The 16,539-nt window shown below is 35.8% G+C and overlaps 2 protein-coding genes across 2 annotated transcripts in view; both read left to right on the top strand.

Annotated features, from left to right (window-relative positions):
• LOC124378136 (tetraspanin-1-like) overlaps positions 1-12,533 on the top strand; it is a 29,592-nt gene extending 17,059 nt beyond the window's left edge. The window contains exon 7 of the mRNA XM_046837671.1: positions 12,335-12,533. Within this exon, the coding sequence (XP_046693627.1) occupies positions 12,335-12,376 (42 nt within the window). The 3' untranslated portion in view covers positions 12,377-12,533. The remainder of the gene's footprint in view (positions 1-12,334) is intronic.
• Positions 3,759-12,052, top strand: LOC124378137 (tetraspanin-1-like). Its single transcript, XM_046837672.1, has 5 exons — positions 3,759-3,852; positions 8,527-8,742; positions 9,274-9,348; positions 10,643-10,750; positions 11,809-12,052. Exons 1-5 carry the CDS (start codon positions 3,796-3,798, stop codon positions 12,031-12,033), a joined length of 681 nt encoding a protein of 226 aa, XP_046693628.1. The 5' UTR covers positions 3,759-3,795; the 3' UTR covers positions 12,034-12,052.
• Positions 12,534-16,539: the final 4,006 nt, after the last annotated feature.

Genomic DNA, 16,539 nt, shown 5'->3' with positions numbered 1-16,539 from the left:
AACAAACAAACAAACAAACAAACAAACAAACAAACAAACAAACAAACAAACAAACAAACAAACAAACAAACAAACAAACAAACAAACAAACAAACAAACAAACAAACAAACAAACAAACAAACAAACAAACAAACAAACAAACAAACAAACAAACAAACAAACAAACAAACAAACAAACAAACAAACAAACAAACAAACAACTAAATAAATAACAGAAAAACCGACATTTATTTTCAATCAGTGAGCACCTCGTTTGAAACCTCAGTTTATAAGAACACTTGATTTGTAAGATGTTATGCTGAGAACGAGTTCTCAAATTTTTCTTTGTGATAAATACTAGGCCCTTTAATCTCTGGACTTGCACAGCACAGTGCACTTTATACCACACCGCACCGCACCGCACCGCACACGGTCACTTTATAGACAATCAGATCAACCACCTTATGTGATTACTGTTTACTGTCATAAGCATACCTTGTATATACACTTTTTTCCTCATATATATCTTTATATATTTTATATTTTACATAGTTTATACTCTTTATTTATCTGCCTTCTTTTTCTTTGTTTTATTTTTCTCCCCATTCCATTCCCTCATGCCGGACAGTCGTATAAAGCATTTCACTGCATGTCCTACTCTGTATGTATGTGTATGTGACAAATAAAATTAGATTTGATTTTTATTTGAAATATGTGAAAATATTCAAATGTAATCGATTACACAGACAGATATCAACTTTGGGGATCCAAAGGCCTCAAACTACATTTAAAAAATGTGTAACTGTAAAAAAAAGAAAGTTTTACAATAAAAATTTAAAACAAAGAAAATAAAATGTCTTTAGAAAAATCTTTATAAAATGTAATTTTGTATTATTTGTTGGTCAGTGTTTGAACTTTTTCATTGTGGTGCTGTTACTTTTGTGTGGAAAGGCGATTTTATTATCTGCGGTTTTACACACACACACACACACACACACACACACACACACACACACACACACACACACACACACACACACACACAAACCCTACAGTTTCCAGCCATGTATTCTGTAATAAAGTGTTAAAAATAAAATAAATAAAATATATAAAACAAACAAACAAACAAACAAACAACTAAATAAATAACAGAAAACTGAGCAGGTGGAAGGAACTGATTTATTTTTGCAAAATGTTCATACACTGCCTGCTGTTGGAATTATTCATCTATGTCTCTGCTTCTCACTTCCTTTGTCAGACAGAAGTCATTTGTTTTGAATGGATCACCATATAATGGATGATAACGTCATTACCTGACATTATTTTCATTAGTTAAAGCATGCAGCATTTGTTGAAAAACATATTCATCTTTTGTCCTGCTCTCTGATGCTCATCTGGTTGATTAAGATGTCCAAAACGATTCCCAACATTGTGTGACTTTTTCTTACATTAGTTTATAAAACAGTGTAATAAGATAGATAGATAGATAGATAGATAGATAGATAGATAGATAGATAGATAGATAGATAGATAGATAGATAGATAGATAGATAGATAGACAGACTGTACACCTTGTCATTCATGCAATTACCTAATTAGCCCATCATGTGGCAGCAGAGCAAAGTATATTATCTTGTAGCAGATACATCTCAAGACAAGAGCTTTAGTTAACTTTCACATTAAGAACGAATATCACAATTGTGTCCACACAGACGTCAGACTTTAATGTGAATGGTGTAAATTAAAATCATTTGTGACAAAAGGTGACAGACAAGCATCACCTTCCTTAGTTCTCCCACATCGGCTGCAATACAAAAAAGAGAAAGAAGATAGGAGCATGTAAAATCTTTAACAAGATTCTGAAAGGTGAGAGGATGCCTGAGGAATGGAAAAGGAGTGTACCAATTTTTAAGAGTAAGGAAGATGTGCAGACCTGCAGGTACTACAGAAATAAAGTTGATCAGTCACACAATGAAGTTATGGGAAAGAGTAGTGGAAGCCAGGCTGAGAGAAGAGGTAACCATCTGTGAGCAACAGTATGGTTTCAGGCAGAGGAAGAGCACCACAGATGCCTTATTTGCTTTGAGAATGTTGATGGAGAAGTATAGAGAAGGTCAGAAGGAGTTGCACTGTGTGTTTGTGGATTTAGAGAAAGCATACGACAGGGTGGAGAGAGGAGTTCTGGTATTGTATGAGGAAGTCAGGTGTGGCAGAGAAGAATGTGAGGGTGGTGCAGGACATGCAAGAGGACAGTGTGACAGCAGTGACGTGTGCAGTAGGAACGACAGACTGGTTCAAGGTGGAGGTGGGATTGCATCAAGGATTAGCCCTGAGCCCTTTTCTGTTTGCAGTGGTGATGGACAGGTTGATGGACGAGGTCAGACAGGATTCTCCCTGGACTATGATGTTTGCAGATGATATTGTTATTTGTGGTGAGAGTAGAGAGCAGGTTAAGAAGAGTCTGGAGAGGTGGAGGTACATGCTGGAGAGGAGGGGAATGAAAGTCAGTAGGAGTAAGACAGAGAAGATGTGCTTAAATGAGAGGGAGGGCAATGGAGTGGTGCGGTTGCAGGGAGAAGAGGTGGAGAAGGTGGAGGAGTTCAGGTACCTGGGGTCAACAGTGCAATGTAATGGAGAGTGTGTTAGGGAAGTAAAGAAAAGAGTGCAGGCAGAGTGGAATGGGTGGAGAAGAGTGACAGGAGTGATTTGTGATAGTAGGGTATGTGCAAGATTGAAAGGGAAAGTTTATAGGTCTTGGTGTGGTGTGGTGAGACTTGTGATGTTGTATGGATTGGAGACAGTGGCATTGAGTAAAAGGCAGGAGGCGGAGCTGGAGGTAGCAGAGCTGAAGATGTTAAGGTTTTCGTTGGGAGTGACGAGGATGGACAAGATTAGAAATGAGTTTATTAGAGGGACAGCGCATGTTGGATGTTGTGGTGACAAGATGAGGGAGGTGAGATTGATATGGTTCGGACATGTGCAGAGGAGTGACATGAGTTATATTGGTTGGAGAATGCTGAGGATGGAGCCACCAGGAAGGAGGAAAAGAGAAAGACCAAGGAGGAGGTTCATGGATGTGGTGAGGGAAGACATGCAGGTAGTTGGTGTGAAAGAGGCAGATGTAGAGGACAGGGTGGTATGGAGACGGATGATCCACTGTGGCGACCCCTAATGGGAGCAGCCGAAAGAAAAAGAAGTAATTTTGAGTTTCGCTCTGTATGTATTCAACTCAATTTATTTTTATTTGTATAGCACTTTTAACAATGAACATTGTCTCAAAGCAGATTTACACAGATAATGTGGTGATAAAATTGACTAAAATGTTCTTTATATGTGTACGTTTGTCCCTGATAAGCAAGCCGGTGGTGACTGTGGCAAGGAAAAACCTCCCAAGATGGCATAAGCAAGAAACCTTGAGAGGTACCAGATTTAAGAGGGACCCCATCTGTATCTTGGTTGCACCGAATGTACATTTATTACAGATAAATTATGTTGCGGGGTGCAGTGATGGTGATCAGAAGCAAACTGTAGTACTGTAGTCCAGTATTGAGTATAGAGTATCATCTGTATTATGTTGTCTTCACACTTCATTGTACTCTCGACTGCTTTATGAACCGTTTCTTGAAGCTTTACAGGACAGCTCAGAAGAACTCGAATACGTCACATGACTCGTCTTCTCAACTGTGCAAAACCGTTGCCTTTGAAAAAAAAACTCACTTTTGTTTGCAGTGTGTGCTAAAACCAACTGACAGACATTCTGTGCATTTCACATATAGATTTCAGGTGAACTTTAAAACAAACAAAAAAATTGCAGGATGACTTGCAAAATATGTCTGAAGATACTTATGATCGTCTGCAACAGTGCCATCTTCGTAAGTAATTTTTTTATATGTATGTATTTTTTTTATGATGATTTGAATTATTAATACAAATACTGTCATCTAAACATATTGTATTCATATAGTTACTACTTCAAGGGGTATGAACATTAGACCCGACTCAAATGTGTTTATAATCACTACAGATGAATACACAGCAATGTAATACTGATGATTGTACTGTCTCAGGGAAACCCCAGTGCGTATTCTAAAAATAAACTGAATTTAAAAGCAAAGTGGTTGCACCAAATTGTCTAGTAGGCTTATCATTACACCACCAATTCTCCAAAAGAGCATTGTAATAATGGATATTTAACAGATTAGTATTATTATTTTCAGTAAGTGAGCACAGTTTCTGAAAACTTCTGAGAACACCAGATTTATAAAACACTGAGAACGAGTTCTCAAATTTAATCTTTGTAATAAATACGTAAAAATATTCAAACGTAATCTAGACTAGCTGGACTTGCTGGATATATTTCTTACATTTCTGACAACGGGGGATCCTGAGGTCTGATATTTGTCATTCTTTTTGGAAATAAAGAGTATAAAAAATTATGACGAGTACAATAATAATAATAAAAAAAATACAAATAAAATAAAATTGTGAACAAAGTATAGAAAATCAGGGAAAGGAAAATCAATGTAAAATTTAAGATTTTGTTTAATTGTTGGTCAATGAAAAAACTTTTTGTGGTGCTGTAGCGTCTTGGTGTGAAAGGACATATTCCATGATGTTATCTGTGGTTTTACACACACGCACATGCACACACACACACACACACACACACACACACACACACACACACACACACACACACACACAGACGATGTAAATGCATCTTTAACTTTAAGTTAATATTCTATGATTTTTTTCATACTATGTTTTTGTAATCTTTTGTACTGAATGATTAGGACATTGTAATACAAACATTGTCTCTAATAGTATGAGACTTTTGGACACCAAATGTCTTTGGTCATTTAGTTGACCTTATTAAATATTCACGCTTCCTGAACTTTTGACGTTTTGGCTAAATTGCTGGAGCTCTGTCATATTGAATAGAGACCACTCATTGTTATTTTACAGTTTTTCACCGATGCTTTGTAGCGTTTGTCAGATCAGAAATGAAATTCTCAAAACTACTTGTTCAACTTCCACATCATTTAGTCATGTAGTAGTCAGTAGTGCACTTTATAAAAGCAATTTCTTGTTGCTTTGAACAAATTGCGAATGCTTTGGTACATTCATTTAATTGATTGTGTCTGCTGTCAATTGTTTATGCAATATTGACTTTTTGTTTGTAAATGTGTCTTGAATCGATTCATTGTGCAAATGAATCTTAAATGTCACTTATGAAGGTATGATGTCAGATTAACCAATAATCAACTACTTTTTAAAAATAGGTCAAAAGTGAATCTTGTGAACCCTCAATTGATGACAGAGAAAAAGACAGAAGTACATTTTCTAAAAATGAATGAAGAACCAGGAAACCAAAGAACAAACACTAGTACTGTACAGTAAAAGTGTAAATCCTGCAATCAATCAACCTCTTGCAATAATTATCCCATACAGTAATGTGGGCATTTGCGCTGTTGAAATTCAGAGATGTTTATTTATATGAGTATATACATGTGATACGTATGTGGTCGCATGAAGTTGTTCAGACAACAATGCCATACATAAGAAATTCAGCCTTGTGCACTTTCAATCATTGTAATACAAACCGACAGACAGCAACATATGAGATCTCATTCTTTTATTTATAACTCAAAATAAACAAACATCTTTACTATAATAATTAAAACAATAATAACAATAATTAAAGAAGTTGAAAAGAAATGTTTTTGGGAAAACCATTTTAACATTCAAGATTCTGTATAATCTTTTGGGCAGTGTTGGGCAATAACGCGTTACTATTAACGCGTTACTGTAACGCAGTTACTTTTGACAGTAACTAATACTGTAATGTGTTACTTTTTAAATAAAGTAACTCCGTTACCGTTACCGTATGGTTCGTTGTTCGTTACTTTTTTAAATGAATGAATTTGGGCTGAAGTGTAGCCTACAGTCTGACCTGTTTACAGCAGCGATGCATTGTAGGATTGGTGAATGAACCACCGTAAACACTAAGAAGACGCACTGTGGGCGTGTCTGCGTTTATTCAGGTCTGTGCAGCGGTAATGGCGAGTCGAGGCGAGAGCAAGACGAGTTTCTCAAAGTGGAAATATGCTCATTATTTCACTTTAGTTGAGCATAAAGACAAAACCTCATTAGTCAAATGTAAGCTGTGTCTTTCTGGTTCGAAGCGCGTATCTACTGCAATATACAGCAACTCAAATCTGTCGAAGCTCCTCCAGAAACTCCAAGTCTTGACGAAGCTAGAAGCTAACCCGGTGTTCTGTTGTACATCGTTGATAGTTTTCGTACTTAAGCTGTGAATGGAACATGTTTAAGAGCTCAACACAACAGCTTTTATGATGCAGAAGCCACTTTAGTTTTTGACTGTGAATATATTATTCAGCTTGTTTTGTTATTTATTTCAGAAATCCTTGTGATATACAGTTTGTGCTGGTCTGACTTTAATAAAATAGTGTTTAAAAATGACTTTGTGTTTAAGTCAGTTTTATGTTTGTATACACCATAACGCATAAAAGGGCATTAAAGGGAACATTAAAGAACGAGTTGAGTTACTTTTTGAATAAAGTAACTAGTAACTGTAACTAGTTACTATTTCTTAGTAACTAGCACAACACTGCTTTTGGGCCTGTGTTTAAGTTTTTCGTGCCAACGTGGTGTCTGTAGCTTCTTTGTGTGCAAGGATGTGTTCTGTGACATTATCTGTGGTTTCACACATACATACACACATAAGCACAAAACATCTGCAGGTTTTACACCTGGCTTGGATTGATGAAGACAAAATCATTGCATCTTCTAATTCATGTTAATAGTCTTAGGCTTTTTACACAGATTATTGCTGATATCATCATTAGTATTGAAACCGTTTGTACTGAATGATGAAGCTCGCAAAACTCAAACATTGTCTTTAATAGTCTGAGACTTTTGGTCAACAAATGTCTTGGCTCATTCAGTTGACCTTATTAAATATATACCGGCACAAATATTTACACTTTTTCCTGAACTTCTACGTTTTGTAGTGTCACAACCGAATGAACTTGATTGGAATTGTTACCATTTAATTTGCACTACATGTTTAATAAAGTTTACAAATGAAACAGATTAAACAATCACTTAAGTCTTCTGGAATATGTTTGTCTGCTTTACACAAGTCTCACAAAAGATGTTTAATTATACCGAAGTACAAGATTTTGACTGGCTCTTGGTTTGAAACCACTCCAGCGCAACTCCAGCAGTATGCTTAGAATTGAAATGTCTTTCTTCTTGCCCTGTAATTGGCTCTCATATTCAATCCTGAGCAGTAAACCAATACTTGGTGATTACAAAAAAGCATACAAAAAAGCATTTCAAAAATTCAACTGAAAAGGAAAGCACCAATTGTGTACTTAGGCTTATCTCTACACCATCTATTCTCTTATACAGGAAGAGATTTAATCAGTGTATTATATTAAACTTATAAAGAACATCTATTTTCAATCAGCGAGCAAAGCTTCTGTAACCTTGGTTTATGAGAACCAGGTCTGTAAGATGCAGTGCTGCGAATGATTTCTCAAATTGGATCTTTGTGATAAATACATAAAAAAATTACAACAAAATTGATCGCACAAACAGAAAGCTACATGTGAGTTACACAAGCTGGACATTTTTATTTTTTTACAATGTGGGACCACATTATTTATAACACGAAATAAACAGAAAATTGTAGAGAAAACATGAAAACAAAGGGAAGGAAATGACATCATGAAAATCTGTTTCAGATTCAGATTCTACAGATTTAGTCGGTCACTGTTTGAGTTCTCTCGTGACATTGTGGTGTTTGCTTAAGAGGACATTTCCATGAGATCATGTTTTTTTACAGTAAAAAAACCCTGTCTGAGTTACACTTACTCATCTTTAAACATTCATTACAGCAAAATAGAGATGATCCAAAGTCAAATACGTCTTCAAATTCAAGTCAAGTCAAGAAACTTTTATTGTCATTTTTACAATATATAGCTGACACAGTAAACCGCGAAATGAGACAACATTCCTCCAGAACCCTGGTGCTACATTAAACAACATAGAGCTACAACACACAATATAAAGCTACATAACAGAAAACGGAGTAGAGTAAGTGATCTTGCCACAAAAAATGTATCATGTGCAACCTAGTTTAAAGAGTGCAGACAAAAAACAGTGCAGACAGACAACCCAAGACCTATTGTAAACCTACAATAATGTGCAAAAGAGGACTATACACAATAGTGTATTAGTAAACATAAACACAATGTAGTGCAAAAACAGCAGTAGCGGCAATCGAGAGGTGCAAAACCTTTTTGCAAAAAAATCTGTACATGACATCTTGTAGATTCATAACGTATAGCCCATTTACAGGGCATCTTTATTGTTGGTTCTTTTTTGGGGGGGATTTATTCCCTCACTGCTTCCTGATTTTTACATTTCTTACACTTACACTTACAATATTTCCTGTGTCTTTCACTTCTTCCTTCTAATATTTTTGTCTGTATTCTTGTCTATATCTTGGTCTTTAGTTAGGAGGAGCTGCAATTCTGATAATTGGAGGTTTAATCGAAGTTACTAAAAAGCATATATTTGGAGTGCTGGATAACAATACAATAATCCCAGAAGAATTAGCACTTCTGACTAAGGCCAGCTACCTGATGATTGCTGTCGGAGGTGTAATCGCTTTCATGGGCTTCCTGGGCTGCTGCGGAGCCTGCTGCGAGAACAAGTGCCTGCTTAAGATTGTAAGTGACCTTATTATATAAATATTAATATATAAATGATTGTACTTTTTACTCCACCTGCAGTCAACCAACAATACATTTCCCCACTGTGGGATGAATAAAGGTATGTCTTATCTTATCTTATCTTATCTTATCTTATCTTATCTTGTCTTATCTTATCTTATCTTGTCTTATCTTATCTTATCTTATCTTATCTTATCTTATCTTATCTTATCAACCAACAATCGCTTCAGGACATCATTCTGTTATTTAATTGAAGCTACAATCGGATATTGAGTACCTCAGAGCTAAAACATCTGTGACAGTGATGTGAAAAGTCCAAAGATTAATCCAAGATGGCTGCCCTGATAATAGTGCAGAATTTAGATGCTTAGAAAAGTTTTGTTCATTATATTATGTTTCTGTGTAACTCTAAACATGAGGAGAATTGTATTTGGAAAATGTATGTTGAATGGATTTTTTTTTGTTCCTCTAAAAACCAATATACATCACTGATTCGATTTTGCTGTTTATATTCAATCTCACTTATAGTTTTTCAACATTATCTTCATTGTGTTTGTCGTGGAGGTGATTGCAGCAGTGCTCCTTTTGCTTGACCGGCCTGGGGTAAGAACAAAGATTCTGAATGTACAATAGACTAGTGATCACATCTAAGCTTATGGTACTGTACATACTCAAGCAGCCAGTAAAAAAAAACAGCATCTAGGTTATCCAGGTTATTGTTTCTAATAACCTTTATTCTACAATATTTCTCAAAAAGGACCTTGTATTTATCTGATTCAAACAACTGAGCAGTTGTGGGGTTCAGGACCCTGTTCAGAAGCCCAGGAGTGGCAGCTTGATGTGGCTGGGATTTGAACTCATGGCCTTCGGATAAGTTCATTGCCTTAACCACTTACTGTAGCTACCACCTCCCCAATTATAGATGATGTACATCTCTACTCTAGACCCCAATTAACTTATGACTGGAGCTGAAGATTATGACTTGGGGCCATGATTTGCATATGAGGCATAAAAACATTTAATCAGGTTCATTATTATAAATACTTCAAGAAAGTCACAAACTTGTTGATTCGCTTTAACGATCTATCCAGTGTTGGGCAATAACGCGTACTATTAACTACTAGTATTACTAGTAACGCGTTACTGTAACGCGGTTACTTTTGACAGTAACTAATACTGTAACACACTACTTTTTAAATAAAGTAACTCCGTTACCGTTACCGTATGGTGCGTTACCCGTTACTTTTTTTAATGAATTAATTATGGCTAAAGTGTAGCCTACAGCCTAACCTGTTTACGCATTGTAGGATTGGTGGATGAACTGTAAATAGTTACTATTTCTTAGTAACTAGCACAATGCTGGTTCTATCTAAGAATCAAATTTTATAAAACTTAAATACTTAAAGTCCCCCTTCATGAGCAGTTCAAGGACTCTGCAGTTTTCCATTATGTCTATTTCTCTTGTTTCTTTAACCACTTCAAGATATAGAACCTGAACTGTAAGCATTTTTGGCCAAGTCTGTTATCAGTGCTGACACCGTTACACCTCATGTTCTGCATGTTTTTTGTAGGGCACACTGCGGTTATTCACATTTTATCTTTGTGGTATACGCTAGACTTTGGAAAGTTAAGAAAACAGAACAACCTTCTTAGAAATGAACTTCCCTTTTTTGAACAAATACAGGCAGTTAATTGACAAAAAAAAAAAGTTAGAAAAAAAAAAAGTTGATCTGGGTAGAACATAAAAATATATATATATATATATATATATATATATATATATATATATATATATATATATATATATATATATATATATATATAAATAATAAGAAATGTGGTTGTGTTCCATGTAACAGTCAACACAAAAATATTGAAATGAAAATGTTTTCATTAGGCTGAAAATTTTTTGGAGAAAATCAGTAATAAAGTGGCTAAGAGCATTAAGGATACCTACGGTCAAAACGACATCATCACTAGAGCGTGGAACGAGACGATGACCCTGGTAAGACATGTTTCAATGTTTCCTTTCAGGCTGTATGTGTGTTTTTAAGCAAGAAGTTTAGACATGCTTTATTTGATTGAGCACAACTTTTTAATACAATTTTTGTACCCAGAAGTTTCTCACATGGCTAACACTGATTTCTGTTACATGCTATAATTACAGACCTAAAACTCTGTGTCACACAGTCAGGGCTGTATTTTGATTCACAGAGAATTCAGGCAGGTTTTAAACCATTAAGCACCTCTACTCCTCCTGTCACTAATAGCAACCCAGCTAATTAAATACTAGCAGACTAGCTGTTTCAAGTACATGTGAGTTAGTGATGTCTGAGTCTGGGTTTACCTTATTGCATTTAGCAACATAAAAAAAACTATAACTTTGCTCAGTATGCAGAGTCTCACTCAAAGTCAGTGGCTGCGGTGATTTTAACTCTGTGGTAACACAAATACAAATCTAGGTCATAAGTCAGCAATTTAAGGAAACATGTGTACATGCAAATCCTTCCTACAGTCCTCTACCCTCAACATGTATTAGTAGGCTAAAACAAGAATAGAGTTAGCATTTGCTAATCAAAATACTGTGTAATAAATGTCGTGTGTATATAAGCAAAAGGTAGCAGCTAGTATTCTTCATAAGACTCATTTATTCAGTTTTTCCCAGAAGTTTGTCACCCATTCTGTATATTTTGCACACATGACCTACACTATATGGTCGTGTATAAATTTGTGAAAAAAATTCTAGGTGATTTTTAAACATCCCATTCCCTATTTAGTCCCCATTTGCTCTTATAATAACCTCCACTCTTCTGGGAAGACGTTCCACTAATTTGTGGAGTGTGCTTGTGAAGATTTGTGGTTATTCAGCTATAAATGTAGTAAAGTCAGGTACTGATGTAAGTAAGGTGAGGAACCCTGGGATACAGTCAGCATTCACATTCTCCCAAATATGGTTAAGGTCAGAGCTCTATAACAGGAGATCTCCCACTAAAAACCAACAGTGTGTGTGTGTGTGTGTGTGTGTGTGTGTGTGTGTGTGTGTGTGTGTATATGTTCCTGTAGATGAAATGCTGTGGCTACAACAACTACACTGACTTCCAAGGCACCACGTTTGAAACCCAGACCTCACTGTACCCCAATTTCTGCTGCTCTGATGAACAATCTCTACCGTGTGATTTGAAAAAAGCTGAAACAGCGGTAAATCTCCTGAATCTACTGCTGCAGTCTCATCACAAACCTGTTCATTTGCTACAACCTTTCTATAACCTCATAAACTTAAATTGTTAATGTGGCTGAGAACCAGACTTCTTAGATGACACTTGTATTTTGATATGGTCATGTTTTTCATTGCAGAGTGTGAACGGTTGTTTCAAGGCTGTGGTGAACTGGGTGACAAGTAAAGCTACTTTGTTAGGAGGCGTGGCTATTTGTGGCTGCTATCCAGGTAAAACCATAACGCCACACTTTGGTATGAGTCTTTTGGCATAGCTGAATGCTCACTCTCAGGGGTCTGATATGGAAATTTGTTTATATACAGTATATTATGTTTAATGCTTATAGTGGGCTTTGTCTGTCTCTTGTTTTACAGGTTGCTGCAATGTTAGTATCCCTGCTACTGTACAAGAGCTAAAGTGTAACTGTGAATTTAAGTCAAATAACATTATCTAATAATAATACATTCTGCAGTATATAAACTAAATTATACACAGTATGTTCTGTACCACACAGGCACATTTTGCACATTTTGGACATTTCATAATCCCGAATGTTTTATTGACAACTTTGTAAACCACTTACGTATGCAATAACCAAAGAAGCCAAATACATTTTAGGATTTATATTTTATATATTAATACATATAGTGTTATGATTGTTTAAGGGTAGCTTTATTGCATTTTTTTTTATTAACAACATCGCTGATGGCTGCATTCTGTATAATATTACTGTAAGGTTGTTATTTCAGTTATCGCAATTTTTTACTATGAATTATTTGATAAAATGCCTAAAAATACCTATATTCCATCGAATTATTAAAAGTCATAAGAAGTGAGCATTATGTCAATAAAAGATGGTGTGTGTGTTTCTTTTCTTAGAAAACCTCAAGGATATACCAGATTTTTTGACATCAACATTTTACTCAAAAGGTTTCCTGCACTGACTCTTAATAGGAAATCAGGTTATTTTAATGAAATCTCATTGGAAGCTACAGGCCAGTGTTATTGCATCATAAAATGTAACAATAACCCTAACCCTAGATGTTTCTAAAAAGGGTCATAAAACATTGGATTGATTAGTTCAGGAAAGAATCATGGAGACGGTATGATGTTCTGAATGCAAAAAAAGAATGCAAAATAAGAAAAAAATGTTTTATGTATTACTAAAACAGACTGGGTATTAAGTGGATTTAAATACAGATGTAAAAATTCAACAAAATTTCTTTTTGCAATATACCAATATACTATTTAATTAATACGCCGCTATAAATGAAATGATCAATTGATTGTTAGTGATTTGATATAAAAAGAATTTGATATTTTTGATCAGGAAAAACTGATCTGTTCTGATAAGCTACACTGTACATTTTAAGTGAAGGAGAAAGGTAAAAGTTTGCACGGTCTTCCCTCAGCCTTGTCGGACAAACAGACATCTGAGCCCATACTGATTCTGTGTTTGTGCTGTTTGTGTTCCTCAGAAGTCCGTTGTGGTGCTTCAGGGAATGTAGAAACTCTCAAGAGCATCATTGCATTTTAATTAGTCGACTATGCTAAGGTCATGCCTTTAGTCTGGTCTCCCCCTCTGTTGGAGGTTCCACTGCAGCTGCAGGTGTTGCTCTGGGTGTCGTTTCTTAAACATGATATTAGTGATCCACCCGTGCTTTCGTTCTGCCTTGCGTACCTTTTCCACTTCCCCTACTCCCCTTCAGAGAAGGAGCAGTCAGAACTGACCAAACCTGTCAATTGCTGCAGCTGAGCAGGGGTTCTGCAGAAGGCTCCTCCCACAATGCTGGTGGATGAGGGGTGGGGCTAAGGAGCCATTTGGAGCATTTGTTGAGAAACATATTCATCTTTTCTCCTGCTCTCTGGTGCTTATCTGGTTCATTTAGATGTCTAAAAATAACCTCAACAATTTTTGACTTAAGCCATGTCAAATGTGGAGCCCTGGAAGGAGGGTTTGCGGAGGACGAACAGCGTGGTGGCGGTGTAGGGGGGTCGTGGGTTCGAGTCGTTCCAGTAGCGATCCTGCTCTATTTTGGGCAAATCGCAATACATTTCATCTACTGCCATCATTTAGACCTGGAATGTGCCAATTAGGACACATTTAATAGTGTGTATGAGATAAATAGATATTTCACATCTACACCTCGTATACTGTACAGTGTGTCTTCATTATATACACTAATGAATGAGAACCAGTTATAACGAAATAAATTCTATGTAATATAATTAATATTCATCAAGCGCTATTCCTGTGAGACATTTACAGAGAAACAGAACTGGCAGAGTGATAATGAATGACAGAAGTATATGAGAATGAATGAAGTACAAAGTAAATAAACAACAATAAAAGGAAAAAACTAATGAGCTGATGGACAGACAAAAAGATAGAGACAGAGATAGATAGGTGACTGGATGAATGGATGAATGAATAGAAAATTAGATGGATGGATGGATGGATACAAGGATGGATAGATTGATGGATATATGGATGAACAGATGAATAGATGGATAAATGGATGGATCAATGGATGACAGTAGACACATTTGGAAGTTCCTGTCTATAAGCCAGTTGATTTCAAAATCATCCCCATCCACACCAACCTTATTGAAACGAAGGACTTTAAAATAATAAGTGAAAGAATAAGTCTTCTGTCCTGAATACTTTCCTGTGTTGGAAATTTGAAGCAAAAGCTTTACCTCAATTACTAACAGTTTACAATTTTTACTACATAACTCCTTTAAATCCACCCCCGACAGTTTACAACTAAAAACTATCTACAGAAGCAATACAAACCTTTGTGTGAGCTGTTACTATAGAAATGATGGATTACAACAAATGAATTTATAAAAGATGGTGCTTTTGTTGTGAACCTGTGATTCACAAAATTCTGACCAATCAGAGTCGAGCATTCAACAGCGTTATAGTATAATAAATATTAACCAGCTGGCATAAGTTTTGTTTTTCTGCATCAGTGCCCTTTTCCTGACCTTGAGCCAGCCAGCATAGAAGAAGAACTGGAGCAGGGTGAAGATGGGAACGTACAGGTCGAGGTCATGACCTGGGTAGGAAGAAGCTGTACACTGCTAATGTCACCACCTGGGATTAAGGGGAGAGAGTTTTATTTATAAAAAACACAAACAAACAAAACAAGGCAAAACAGGACAGTTCCATCCATTCCATCTCAACATACGAGGTTCAAATAAACTTTTAAGTGCTTTAATCTTGGCATTAAGTCGTCAACTGTATATTAATATGTGCTTCTGCTTTTAAAAACGATTGTTTATCGTGGTACATGCTTTGGCCTGTTCTGCGATTAATTACCTCAATTTATTTTTGATTATGACGTCTTTAATTAACATTAATAATGCAGGTTTAATTAACTAGACTTCAGCCAGAACTCATTTCATTATAAAACGTACATAAACCAGTGCAAGGAAAACTGATACATCAAACTGTTACATGCATACACTGTTTTTTTTTTTTTACCATCTCACACACACACACACACACACACACACACACACACACACACACACACACACACACACACACACACACACACACACACATTTCTCACCTGTGTGTAAACGAGTGGCACGCTGATCATGTCGTAGTGGAAGAGCATGCTGCATTTCTCTCTGAACTGATTCAGCTCCTATAAAATCAGAAAGAACCGGCATGGCAACGTAAACAACCATCATACTGTATTACAATTCCATTTCATACGTTTGTACAAGATCTTATACAATCCTGTAAAGTTCAATCTGTAATTTGATTTCATTTTAAATCTTGATCAATGATTCCCTGATTATAGTGTTACCCTCTGATGAATGCATCAATATTCCTCAGGGGATTTATTGATTTTATTGTGAGGACTTTATTTATGATGTTAAGGACTAATATCATGAATTTAAAAGTTTTAAAAGCACTGCTAAAAAAGAAAAAACTTTTAAAACTTTTAGAACTTCTAACTGTTTTATTGTTATTATGGGAAGTGAAAATGCACCCTGTGGGTCACATTTGGTAACTTATGATGACCTCTACTGGATACCAGATGTAGAAAGAGTAATAAAATCTACTACTAAAGTAAAAGCAATAAAATTTACTTAATTACAAATAAAGTTACTGGTTGGAAAACTTGGCAAAAAGTAGCTCATTTCAAATTTACTTAAGGACAAGGAGATATAAATACTATTTGTTTTTAATTAAAGGTACACCTTTACAAATTCAAGTGCAACAACAACAACAATAAATAAATAAATAAATAAATAAATAAAATATCAATTAAGAAAAGAAAAAAACAAAAACACTACAGTCCATGACTTGTGTCCAATGTAGGTTATACACCTTCAAAGCAAAAAAATAAAAATATATCTGTATTTTCTGGGGTGCCTTAACCAGCAAGCTACTACTTTTAGCTGCCACTGCTGGGCCCTTGAGCTTCATAAACTAGTCTGTGGTGTGTGTGAGAGTCAGGAAATGATTCAGCGGTGGTAGACTGAAAAAGCCACACAATAACAAAAAAAGGTTGATGGGTTGAAAAGGCACGCAATGAGAAGAAAAAATATTGACATT

Source organism: Silurus meridionalis, chromosome 24 (assembly GCF_014805685.1).
Source record: "Silurus meridionalis isolate SWU-2019-XX chromosome 24, ASM1480568v1, whole genome shotgun sequence".
NCBI classification, from domain to species: domain Eukaryota; kingdom Metazoa; phylum Chordata; class Actinopteri; order Siluriformes; family Siluridae; genus Silurus; species Silurus meridionalis.
This window is presented reverse-complemented; position numbering and strand designations above follow the sequence as displayed.